The sequence below is a fragment of the Pinus tabuliformis genome, chromosome 8, assembly GCF_031772625.1.
Source record: "Pinus tabuliformis cultivar Carrire ecotype Pingquan chromosome 8, CPIR1, whole genome shotgun sequence".
Classification (NCBI taxonomy): Eukaryota; Viridiplantae; Streptophyta; class Pinopsida; order Pinales; family Pinaceae; genus Pinus; species Pinus tabuliformis.
Genome location: NC_142294.1, coordinates 339,428,264 through 339,441,726, shown reverse-complemented (window position 1 = coordinate 339,441,726; position 13,463 = coordinate 339,428,264). Strand labels below are relative to the sequence as shown.

The 13,463-nt window shown below is 37.2% G+C and overlaps 1 protein-coding gene across 1 annotated transcript; it reads right to left on the bottom strand.

The window, feature by feature from the left end:
- Positions 1-10,530: 10,530 nt before the first annotated feature.
- On the bottom strand, positions 10,531-12,645 carry LOC149235516 (putative pectinesterase 11). The gene is made up of 5 exons (XM_089368573.1): positions 12,338-12,645; positions 11,379-11,550; positions 11,106-11,294; positions 10,780-11,015; positions 10,531-10,681 (listed from the first exon to the last, which is right to left on the bottom strand). The coding sequence occupies exons 1-5, from the start codon at positions 12,643-12,645 to the stop codon at positions 10,531-10,533; spliced, it is 1,056 nt and encodes a 351-aa protein (XP_089224699.1).
- Positions 12,646-13,463: the final 818 nt, after the last annotated feature.

The following is a 13,463-nucleotide window of genomic DNA, read 5'->3' as shown; positions in this document are numbered from 1 at the left end:
AAATCCATCTTCTTGAGAAGTATTTGAAATATATCTTTCCATATATATATATATATATCTATATATATATATATATATATATATGTAGATATATCTGTGTGTGTGTGTGTTAGTTGGGTGTAGGTGAGTGGTCGAGTGTAAGGATTGTTATTTTATCCTCTTAGGTTCAAATCCCTATGTTGTATGAACTACAATACCATCCAAAATTTTGGCTTGCACTTAAATTTTAGAGTCTTCCTTGGTCTTTCCCTTTATGGTTTCAAAAACTTGATCTCATTTCATGAGCTTTCTAAGAGTCTTTTCACCCATTTTGCTTGTTTGATCAACTATCATTTTTGGAATGTTTTATTGTTTTACCATGCTTTTGGTCCTCTTTTGGTATTTTTGAAGGTTTCTTTCTGTATATTCGCGATGTCCTAGTTATGTAAACATTATTCGAACTCATACAAAAAAATTTAAGCACTGTCACACAAGTTTCGTCACAGTTGTCCTAAATCCATCCTAAGTGTCACACTTCTCACTTTTCGTTCTAGGACAGTCTCACAGAGGGTAATGCTTTGTCTTTTTTTTCTGGTGGTCTATGTTGTCGTGTCATTGAAGTATGCTAAGTGTGTGATCACAAGTTCAAGTTCCTCACAAGCTCACTTTCCTCCCAAACTTAGGCATTTCTCTGAAAATCTTTCCGACCTAGAAAATCACTTTCATCGGACCTTGATTGAACTGCGAACTATGCAATATCATCCCTCAGTGATGCAACCTTCCTATATGGAACTAAGTAGTGTGCGATAACTATCCCCCAGGGTAGCTTCGCTGTGCAATTCCACATATCAACAATATTCCTTCATCCCTAGAATTACGCAGTAACTTCTCCTAGCCTGATCCAAATTACAGATTTCACAAGACTAGTCATTAAGCTTATTCCCTGCCTACTGGAGCCCCATAATGCATGGAGGACCAAGCTTGCGTTGCCTCTAAGAACTGCACAAAAGTGTCCCCCCAGTGTCATCCCTCAACCAGGCCTCATTGATCTCAAGAACTACGCAGATTTGTCCTCCCAAGCCCCTTTTCTACCCAGACCTTCCCTACTTCTGAAAACTATGTAGACCTAGATCCCAAGGTCCCATCCAGCATCATCCATTGACTGTCTAAACCACACAATCATGTATCCTAGTGGCTTCTGTGCAATTTTTCCCAACAATGAGGACTATGCTCAGGGTTCCTCAGCCAAGCCTAAGTTGTTCTCTATGCAGTCTCAATTACCAGCCTCCCTCCCTGTCACCCAAAACTGCATAATACACAATTACTGGGCCCTCTTTCACAACCTACCTCTTGTCCGAGGCCTAGTCCATGTACAACAATGCTTCATCTTAGACTAGGGAGTTTTTTTATTTGACATCATCCCATCATGAGGGAGTTACAGGAACATGTATGCTATTAGATCATGGTGAGATGATGAAGAAGTATAAGAAGGAGCGAACATGCGAGAAGACTCACTTATAGCTAGATGGACAAAGAAGCTTATCAAGAACAAGCAAAAGGAACACACTCATGCAACCACCTCTCAAGACCAAAGATCATTGCAGACCCTATATCATCAAGTTATGCAAAGGAGAAGAGAAAGAACATCCAAGAACACATCTCTCAGTTAGCAGCAATAATGGCTTGACATTTCCACCTCAGCAAGCTAGTCCATGTCAATAGTTTCATGTCAAGTCGTGTCATGAGTTGTCAAAGGCCACATCACTATAATGAGCCATGTATATTGTTATGTAAGGTGGAAGTCCAATGGACACACATAAATATGAAGACTAATGATAGTTTAAAATTCATAGGAAGTGGAACAGTCATGAGGGTATTCAAAGAGTCACAAGGGTCAAGCATCACCCATTGGTTATATATACCCTCTCATCATATGCACAAAGGACTTTTAATCTTGGCTCCTCCTGCAAATCATAGAGAGTTTCAGTTAGTTCTTTGAGGAGCAAGGAGTGGGTCTAATGTAGCACTATTAGGGTAGTGATGTATGATGTAAACATGTTTCTTGGAACTTTTTATAATACAAAAGTTTTTTTAGGCCAACACTTTTCCATGCATGAATTATGGATGTTTGTAAGACTATTCTGTGAGTTATATTTCATGTTTGTTTCACATGTACTAAGATAGTTAAACTATTCTGATTCTTTTAGTGCTTATCTTGTTGGGAATGTGTTGTAATGGTTGTCACTATTGTCTCATTCTTGTGGAATACTCTGCATGATACTAGACATACCTTGGCCCTCTCATTGCTTATAATTACCGTCACATCCGTTGTGGATTATTCCGCTAGATGGTAGAAAAATCTTTCTGTGTTCTTTGGTTTTAACGGCTACCGCATCCACTGTGGACTATTCTGTTGGATGTTGGACAAGTCTTCCTGGTTCGCGTGTGTCTCTTCCTGGTGGTACTATTGCCTCTCACTTAGAGCCTCACTTTTCTCCCCCCTTTTGCAGCAAGAGAACCTAGACACATATATGTTTCACACTCACTAGCCACACTCACCTTGCTTTTGGAAGGTACTATTGCAACAATCTCTTGTGCTTAAAGCTAGAGCTAAGGAAAATCTCTAAGTATTTGGAAATTGGGCCATCACATCGGATGAGAATCCTACACCAGACGATTTGAGTTCTAATTGGGACCTCATATCAGGGAGATCCCCAGAATGTTGGCAGAACCAGCACAGTAAACACCTTAGTAGTGACATCTTGAGACTTGATACCTAGAAAGAGATTGTTGTAATAGCTTCTAGCCTAAGAAATCTTAAACAATTATAATTGTGGGTTTGAAACAAAAATATCTACATAAATTACGCATCCCTTTTATCAAGAAGTATTTTGAGCTATGATTCCTAAAAGGATATTGTTGTAATAGCTTCTAGCCTCATAACTCTTAAATGACTATCATTGTGGGTTTGCACCTTGTAATATTTTTTAAGAATGTGCTCTTTACTATTGGAAAAGTAATCCCAACCACCGCGTTAAACATGCTGACAACAACCATACTTGCAAAGTAGATCTTTTGGAGGTCACGGACTTTCTTTGCAGACTGAAGGAAAAAATTTCTGAGCAGGAGTACAAGTTCTCCATTGTGCAACACATTAGACCATTCTGCAACAAACATCAAGCATTTAAGAATGAATTTGAATTTATTGTAGGGTTGGTAATTAATTATGGTCGAATATTTATTCCGCGGGTGGAATATGTACTCTGGAACATAGATCTATACAATCATCCATATTGTGTCATAATGTTCTGTTCAATCATGTATTAATTTGTCAAAAATGTATGTTTTGATAAATATGAATGTAAAAGTCTTTTACATAGTTGAGGATGTAAGTCTCAGAGGTAAAGAGAGAAAACCGTGGAGCAAATATTGGTGGGTGCATGAAAACAAGTTCTTACAGAGTTTGACAGAGAGCTACTCCGCAACCCCTAGTGAAGCATAAATCATAGTAAGATATTCTATTTACATGGTAAAGGAGCCACAACCTCCATATGAATGTATTTCATGCACTAATCCAAAGTTTTATTGTGTTGCTCCATTTTACTATGTTCTAATGTGCATCAAATTTCTGTGTTTTTTAAGCCTCTGTCAAGTTGTGTTTTGTTCGCTGCAACTAAATATTTGATCTCTGCAACAGACATACTGAGGTAAAATCCTCTACTCTCACCCTAGTAATTTCTTTCACATGGTATGAGAGCAGGTTAAAGTCTGTTAGTGTAAAAACAAGTCTTTTTATTGGGAGTTAAAAATATTGTTATGAGGGAAAATGTTTTTTGTTGTTGGAGCTTACTTACCAGCAAGATTTTTTTTTTTTTTTTTGCAATCAGAAATGGAAGCATCAATCACAAGCTTGACTAATCCTCATATACCTCAATTTAATGGGAAAAATTATGATTACTAGGCTATAACATTGAATGCTCTGTATTCTTCTCAAGACATTTGGGATTTTTTGGAGAATGGGATCAAAGAACCAAAATATGCAGCAACGTATAATGCCTTGACACAAGCAGAAAAGGATTTGTTGAGGGACAATAGGAAAAAGGATGAAAAATCCCTCTTCTACATCTTTCAAGCAGTTCATGAAATAATTTTCCCAAGGATTGCAACAGTAACAAATTCCAAGCAAGTATGGTACACCCTCCGCACAACCTACCAAGGGATGGCAAAAGTGAAGACAAGAAATCTACAAATGCTAAGGAGAGATTTTGAGACAATTTGTATGAAACAGTCTCACAATGTAGAATCCTTTTTTACAGATGTAATTGGAGTGGTTACTCAAATTTCGTCTCATGGTGAGACACTTGAGGAAAGGAGAATAGTTGAGAAATTTTTGAGAAGTCTTCTAGGAAGACTTGTTGCCATTTTGTGGCCATAAAAGAGACAAAGGATCTCTCATGCTTTTCAGTGGATGAGCTTCATGCACCACTGATTTCTCATGAATATAGATCTAATAGAGAAACAAGCTCCTTAATGGAGCATGCCTTCAATACACAAGTTTCATTTGGTCAAGGTAGAAGAAGAGGAAGATCATAAGCTAGAGGAAGAGGAAGAAGCCGACACAAAGGTGGATGAAGTAGCTCTTCAAACTCAAGTGGAAGGGGCAACAATCAAAATCCAAGTCAAGTCCCAAGCCAGAATCAAGCACAAGGTTAGAGGTATGATAAATCTCAAGTTAAATGTCATTACTGTAAGAAGTATGGTCATTATGAAAATCAATGTAGAAAGAAGCAATATGACATAAGTAAAAAACCAAGTGAAAGTTTCACAAGGGAAAATCAAAACTGAGATAGCATGTTTTTAGCTTGTATTGTAGCACAAGAAAAATAAAGTGATGTGTGGTTTCTAGATTCACGGTGCAACAACCACATGACAGGGAACATATAAATGTTTTCAAATTTATATGGAAGTGTGAAATATGAAGTGACATTAGGGAGTGATAGAAAAGTTGTTTTGATAAGCAAAAGAAGAGTCAATATTCTAACAAAGAAGGGAGAGAATAAGTATATTTCATATGTTTATTTTGTCCTTGGTTTGAATCATAAACTCCTAAGCATTGGACAACTCATGTAAAACGGCTAATGTCTTTTCTAAAAAATGATGAGTGCACAATTTTGGATAAGTCTCCAAGCAGACAACTGATTGAAAAAGTTCATATGGAAATGGATAGAATGTTTCCCTTAAAGATAAAATCAAATTTGAAGGAAGAAGGTGCACAAACATAACTGTCAATGGATTCACAAGAGGATGAAAGAAAAGTTGCTACTGCCACACAAGTAAACTTTCAATCAGAGGTAAGAGATGAAAATTGGTTATGGCATTTGAGATTTTGTCATCTCAACTTTGGAGGTTTGAATTTTCTGGATAAGAAAGGCATGAAGGGATTGCCACTCATAGAAAATCCAAACAGCCTGTGTGAAGTATGCATCTTAGAAAAACAACATAGGGAGACATTTCCAGCAGGAAAGTCAATAAGGGTAAAGGCACCTTTGCAGATTGTCCATTCAGATTTATGTGGACCAATGCAAACACCATCAATTTGGGGCAGCTATTATTTCTTGACTTTCATAGATGATTTACAAGGAAGACATGGGCCTACTTCCTAAAACAGAAAAGTCAAGTGCTTGAATGCTTTCGCCACTAGAAGGCTCTTGTACTTGAAAAGAAAAGTGGAGACTACATCAAAGTCTTGAGAACTGATAGAGGTACCAGATACATCTCAAATAACTTCCTTCATTTTGCAGGGAGCATGGAATTCACAAGCAGTTTACAACAAGGTATATACCTCAACAAAATGGTGTCGCGGAAAGGAAGAATAGGACCATTATGGAAATGGCAAGGAGTATGTAGAAGGAGAACAATTTGACAAATGATTATTTGGCTAAATCTATCACTTGTGCAATATAATAATGAATAGGTATCCAACCAAAAGTGTCAAGAACGTGGTTCCTGAAAAGGCATAGAGTGGAAGAAAGCATGGTGTCACTCACATGAGAGTGTTTGGATGTGTGGCATATGCACATGTCCCAGATGATTTGAGGAAGAAGTTGGACAACAAGGGGAAGAAATGTATATTTGTTGGATATAGTGATGATTCAAAGGCATACAATCTCTACAATCCATCAACCAAGAAGGTCATAATCAACATAAATGTGTAGTTCATAGAAGAGGAAGCATGGGATGGAAGTTTAGAGAAGACAATCAATGTGAAAGCATGTATACCACATCAGGAAAAAGAGGAATTGACTGTAGTAAGAAATTCCTCAACAGTGACTCCTTATACTCATATGTAAGCTCAACAAAATAGTCAAAAAGCAACATCGTCAACAAATAATAGGATAGCGTTGTGTATTCAAGAAAGTGATTCTCCAAGCATGCCGAAAAGACCCACATCGTTATCTACATCAACCACAACCCTACATGATATGTCAAGCCCATCTTTCGCAAGCATAAGAAGACCAAAATTTGAAAATTTAAATGAAAATTATGAGCAAGATGAAGTTGATAGTAGCGCTGGTTTGAAATCCTTATTTGAAATGTTTTGTCATGTAGATGACACAATCCATTTTGAAGATGCAGTAAAACAAGAAAAATGGGCTTCGACAATGGATGAGGAAATAGAAGCAATAGAAAAGAATGACACATAGGAGTTAGTGAACCTTTCGAAAGGAAAGGAAGTCATTGGAGTGAAGTGGGTCTATAACACCAACAATGACGTTCAGGGAAGATTGAAAGTCATAAAGCAAGGCTAGTTGTCAAAGGATACACACAACGACATGGAAGAGATTATGCAGAGACATTTGCGACAACTGTGAGGATGGATATAGTGCATACAGTGGTGTCAATCACCATGCAACGTAAATGGAAAGTGTATCGAATGGACATAAAATCAATGTTCCTGAAGGGAATGTTGAAAGAGGAAGTTTATGTTGCACAACCACTTGGTTATGAGGTTTAAGGCTAGGAAGACAAGGTGTCTAGGTTGAGGAAAGCTCTTCATGGGCTGAAGCAAGCACCGCGTGCATGGTGCAACGGGATAGATGCTTACTTGTTGGACAATGGCTTCGACAAATGAGATGGTGAGCCTACCCTCTAAATCAAGGAGAGTGATGGTAAGCTTGTTATTTTTTTCCTATATGTAGATGATTTGATTTTTACTGGAAGTGATGATTTCCTCATCATTGATTTCAAAGAAGTCATGAAAAGTGAATTTGAAATGATTGACATGGGGTTGTTAAGGTATCTTCTGGGCATAGAAGTAAAACAAACAGAAACTAGTATTTTTATTTCCCAAGAAAAGTATGTAGCAAACATTTTGGAAAGGTTTAATATGGAGAACAACAAGCCCGCACATACACCAATTGTCATGGGGTTGAGGTTGAGCAAAGAAGATTGAAACAACAATATCAATTCGACATTATACAAAAGTATGGTGGGTAGCTTGAGGTATTTGACAACAGTTATGCTCGATATCATGTATGCAATGAACCTCGTGTCGAGGTTCATGGAGACACGTACGGAGACACATTGGCAAGCAACCAAAATAATTCTAAGGTATGTCAACGGGGCAAAGGAGTATGGTATTTTGTACACCACTTCAAATGATTTTAGGCTGGTTGGTTACACTAACAGTGACTGGGCAGGAGGTGTCGACGATAGAAAGAGCATGTTAGGATATGTTTTTTATTTGGGTTCGGAAGAAATTTCATGGGCCTCCAAGAAGCACCCAATAATGTCATTATCAAAAGTAGAAGTTGAATATGCTACCACAACAGGAGCAACATGTCAAGTAGTTTGGATGAGAACAATGTTGAGGAGTTTATGCCACGACCAAGAGAGAACAACAACTATTTTTTGTGACAACACTTTCGCAATTGCACTACCAAATAATTCCATTTTTCACAAGAGGACCAACGAATAGATGCTAAATATCATTTTATTAAAGAGTTGATTAACAATGGTGAAATTGTGTTGCAGCACTGCAGGTCACATGAACATTTTTTTGACATTTTCACAAAGCCATTCGCATGTGAAAATTTTGTTTATCTCAAAGACCTAGGAATTGTCAATGGTGACAGTTGTTATTAAGGGCGAGTGTCGGAAAATTAATCCCAACCACCACATTACACACATTGACAACCACCATACTTGCGAAATAGATCACATTAACAACCACCATACTTGCCAAGTAGATATTTTGCAGGGCGCAGATAAGTTCTCCATTCTGCAACACACATCTAACATTTAAGAAAGAATATGCATTTAATGTAGGGTTGGTAATTAAGTATGGTCAAACATTTACTTAGCGAGTGGAATATGTATTGGACAACATAGATCTGTACAATTACCCATACCGTGTCATAATGTTTTGTTAGTCATGCATTAATGTGTCAAAAATGTATGTTTTGATAAATATTAATGCAAACGTCTTTTACATAGTAGAGGCTGTAAGTCTGAGAAGTAAAGAAAGAAAATCGTGGAACAAATATTTGTAGGTACCTGAAAACAAGTTCTTATTCAATTTTAGTCACACTAAGATCTCTTATTTACTTGGCGAAAAAAGCGGCAACCTCCATATAAATATATTTCATACACTAATAAATATAATCCAAAGTTTTATAATATTGCTCCATTTTACTCTACTTTTTACTCTGTTCTATTGTGCGTCAAATTTCTCTGTTTTTTAAGCCTCCGTCCAATTCTCATTTGTCTGCTGCAAGTGAAGATTTGATCTTGCAACTCTTCTTCAATCTGCTGCGAGCTCTCTCTCACTTAAGGTTTCTCTCACCGGTTCTTTCCTACTGTTCTGGATGGCTTCTTCTGGTGGAGCTCACAGCATCCCTCCTGGCGTGCTCTTTTTATCCTCACTTGCTGGTTCATCTGGAAATGGAGAAACAACCGTGTCTTCCAGAATTCTTGCCAGCCCCTGCACTCCATTTTGATGTCTATTTCGGACTCCATGCCCACATCGGATTAGTTCGTTTTCTTCTGGCAGTTTTCTCCCGAAGGCATCCTCTCTTCCCGTATTTTGCGGCCTCCATGGCCCATATCAGATATTTTCTATTCTGTACATCTGATTATATATATGGTTTTATATCTGGCGTTATATCTCTGAATAGATTTATGATGACCCTGTCGCCTCAACAGGGTTATGATCAGGAGGATTCATCATGTTAACCAATATCTGCTCTATCTGGATCTGACACATCTATAATGCTTCTTTTTATATCATTAATATAATCCAATTCTGATTTTTTCCTCTGAAAAAAGAAGATTTGATCTTGCAACTTATTTGTTCAAAGAAACTCCTCTCCTGTGCCCCATTAATTTCTCTCATTTACTCTATATTAAAAGTTGAATGTGTCATACATTCTTCTATTAATTTTTTTTTTACATTTAATTATTCTCTTTCTATATATATGTTAATTATAAAAATATTTTATTTAAAATAGAAATTAAAATATTTTATTTATAATTAAGAGTAAAATATTTTTTATTGTTATATATAATACACATATGAGGATTATAGTAAATTATAACATCAATAATTTTTTTTATTAAAATTAATCACTATTATCTTTATTATAACTAATATAAAAAATTTCAATCAATATTATATTCATTTTTAATATTTTTTTATTTTAAAAATGAAAACGAAAACAATTACACCTCTTATTGAATAATTCTGCTGTAAAATAAGCCTTTTGAACGCAATAATTTTGATGCTTGTATAATATCATTAAAAAACATCTGGAAATACTATTCCGCTGCAAAAACTAATTTCATGTTTCACGAGATTCATGAACCCTCCCGTAATTAATTTAGACTTTTAAAATAAGCCTTTTGAACGGAATAATTTTGATGCTTGTATAATATCATTAAAAAACATCTGGAAATACTATTCCGCTGCAAAAACTAATCTCATGGTTCACGAGATTCATGAACCCTCCCGTAATTAATTTAGACTTTTGATAAGTAGGACAAGATTAAGTTACCTGTATGATTCTACGAATTTGATATCAATACAATCGACTAAAGCTTTCCTTTGATATAATAAAAAATACTGCACCATGACAAAGACAGTTTTACAATTTAAGAAGATTCCGAAGAAACGGGACGAAAGGTAATCCATTGAAATTTTATATTATTCACCTTGAATTTTTATATGTACATGGATTTATTTTGACAAGCAGGACTCCAATATTGCACAAATTGTGCATGGTAACATTGAAAGAATATACACACCACGGAACGATTGAAATAAAGAATGTTGTGTGGAAATGGGGCAATCCAAGAGGTGCCAGCAATCTATAAAGCAAAGTAATGCCAGACCCAGAGAAACAGATGCTGCTTAAAGCCGGTGGTCGATGGGTAAGTTTCTTTGACTACTTAAAACGATGATGCTCCTGCACATAAAAATATGTTCTCACTCTGCAACAATCAAGGCAATGTTAAAGAAAATGGAGCATTGGCAGCTTTCTGCAGGCGCCGAAATTACAAGTTTGTGATCCAACTCTCTCCATTAATGAAACTGGTGCTCAGGAAAGGTGCAGCCTCCTGGTCACTCAGTTCATGCGACCATGAAACTCTTCCTTTAACGTTTGCACCAGGTCCAGAACATTTGTATTGCCCATAGAACACAGTCCTGCGCATAAACAATGAAGAGCAATAAAATTATTAGAATGAGATTCTGACAATCCATTCATAGACATGCACTCGATTTACTGAGATGGGATAGCTTACGATTCTCTGGCGGGATCGTTCCAATTATTCCATCCTTGTGGGAAGATAATGTCGGCCATGTAAGTGTAAGCAAACACGACTCTGGAATAACGTCCCCATGCCCTGCCGAGGTACATTGATCCACTTCCTGTAATCTTGCAATTTAGAAATGCATACCCAGTATCTTCTCCCGTAGACCCTCTCCTCTGAGCTGTAATTGCGCCATTCAACATGGGGATCGCATGTAGATGACATTTCTGCAAATAAACAACACCGACTGCTTTTACGAGCCCTACAACAGAAAAAACAATATTCAAAATTTTGTGCACTCTTTGAATGTACGTTACCTCGTAGACAGATTGTCCATCACCGCATATGAAATCTGCGGCACCTTCAATGAAACAGTTACTGAAGTAATGCCTCCCGCTCTCATCCAACACAGTGTCTTGATAGCCCAGAAATCTACATCCATAAAAAGCAGAACGATCTCCCGAAATCCTCAGCGCCACAGCTTGATCGCCCGGACCATATGAATTCTGCGCGACAACTCTATATTTTTTAATTATCTCAACATTCACTAAGTTTACGTTATACTTTCATTTGAATTAACAAGCAAATACCTGAATTGTTATGTATCTGGCAATGAAATCGGAAGCAAACACCGTCACCGTTGCGCTGTAAAATGTCCCACCGGTCGATTGCGCATTATCATTCCAGGTAATTATGGTGCTGTTGGCGTTGGAACCACTCAGAATTATGAAGGGCTTCTCTGCAGGAATCGTCACCTTCTCCCTGCTCACATTGACGTAGTTAACACTTCAAATTCTCACTGTGAAAACCTCGTTTCTGGACATAATTTTATCTATAAAACCTAAATTCAAAGGACTTTTCATGACAAAAAAATGATCACATTTCATTCCGAATCTATGAAATTCACTATTATTGAAAATTTGGAAGTTCTTAACCATAATCGTGCAGGTCTCCCTGCCCAGACATCAAATCAAGTCAGCTACTTTGAAGTTCTAGGTTTTCAATTCAACACGCATGCCTTCTGTGAAGACGCTTCACAGCTCATGCTGAAACTCGATTGTGGGTTCGGGCATCCTACATTTATGGATGAAAGTCAACAATTGATTTCGTATATCCCAAATTTATAAGTTGGTATTTTTGTTATAATTCGGTAGATTTTAAGGATATTTTGGAATGATAATTAGAGTTAGGTATTTTTAAGTCCATTAAAGATTCAATAATTGATCTAGCTTATATCATTTGGAATCTCATAGTTAGAGTTGGATATGTCCATTGAGGATTCCATAATTGTCTCCCATCTCAGTTGCATCCTGGAATATCCCAAAATACGTAAAATCACATACTGAATATTCCCAAAATCAGTAATCCACTTGAGCTCCGGGGTTAGAATAAAGTGAAACAATTGAACTGGTTCTTGGTTGGCAAATTTTAAACCGATATAAATTGAAAAATTACAATCCAAATGAAGATGAAGCAGTCCATATCTATTATTTAGCGTTGGAGATACATTGTCATATAAATCTCCAAAGTGCTTCATTCAATTTCTCACCTGTAAGTCCCGGGTTTGACACGAATTAAGATCCAATTCGTGTTATTTGCTGGAACTGCATCGATGGCAGCCTGAACCGTTGTGACAACTCCGTTTCCCTTGTCCTTTGACACTACTATGACTTTGGCTACGCTGATCAGTTTTCTAGACGATCTGCTTTTCAATTCCCTATAGCCCTTCTCTCCATGACCGTCAGGTACAGTATGGCGTTCAGATATCCGACCGATAGAGTAGATAGGTTGTACAGAAAACACATGGAACGCTGCAAGGAACAAACTGATAACTACTAAACCGTTACAGTTGGCCATGGTTATAACAGGTTCACGAGATCGACTCGAGATTTGAAAGAAAAAGATAATGTTGCACCAAACACGTAACGAGATAGAAACCGAAACAGTTGCATTCTCGACCTATTAATCAATGGTATATATAACAACAGAATGCATATTAGAATCAGGCGAAAATCTGCTGAAAGTCCTTGAAATTGCAGACCTCCTTACGGAATCGATAGCCGCCGGGCACATGGGAGGGATGTATTGACAGATGATCGCAGTGCAAGCCAGATCTTGCTTTATTACAAAGTGTTTGACATGGGGGAGTGAAAGACATATGTAGACCTACTAGCCTGTATTTAAAAAAGTCTCCATCGCGGAATAGCGTGGTCGACAATCTTCTGGTTCACCTGGAATACAATGTCAGAGGCTTCATTGGTTTGAATTCCGCATTATTTTTTTAGCAGCCTTTCATTTCGCATCTAAATTGCGCATGAATTTGCGGCCGTCGCTTTCTTACAAAACTGTTAAGGTAGGTGAGCAGACTTATGTGGTAGCAAACCTTATCTACCTCTCGTGGTAACGTGACTTGCCGTTAAACTCAAGCAACATTTCTCTTTGTTCAAACGGACACTCGCCTTTTATCTCTCCAATGTCATCGATGATGATGTTTTGCATGAATATCGTGTCCACACAGAACCAGTTATCGGCATCTATTTTTTTTGTGACGTATAAATTTAGAAATAATACACGAAGACAAAAGGATAGTATATTGTCACACTTTTAAGTCAAAGGAATATGCACGGGTTATTCCCTTAATGTACCTTAAGATGCATGTGTGCCCTTTACGAAGT

Coding starts and splice junctions, on each gene's coding strand:
- LOC149235516 (XM_089368573.1), bottom strand. CDS start 12,645: ATGGCCAACTGTAACGGTTTAGTAGTTATCAGTTTGTTCCTTGCAGCG. Junction 11,295..11,378: donor CCAGATACATAACAATTCAG/GTATTTGCTTGT, acceptor GTTGTCGCGCAG/AATTCATATGGTCCGGGCGA. Junction 11,016..11,105: donor ATGGACAATCTGTCTACGAG/GTAACGTACATT, acceptor GTTTATTTGCAG/AAATGTCATCTACATGCGAT.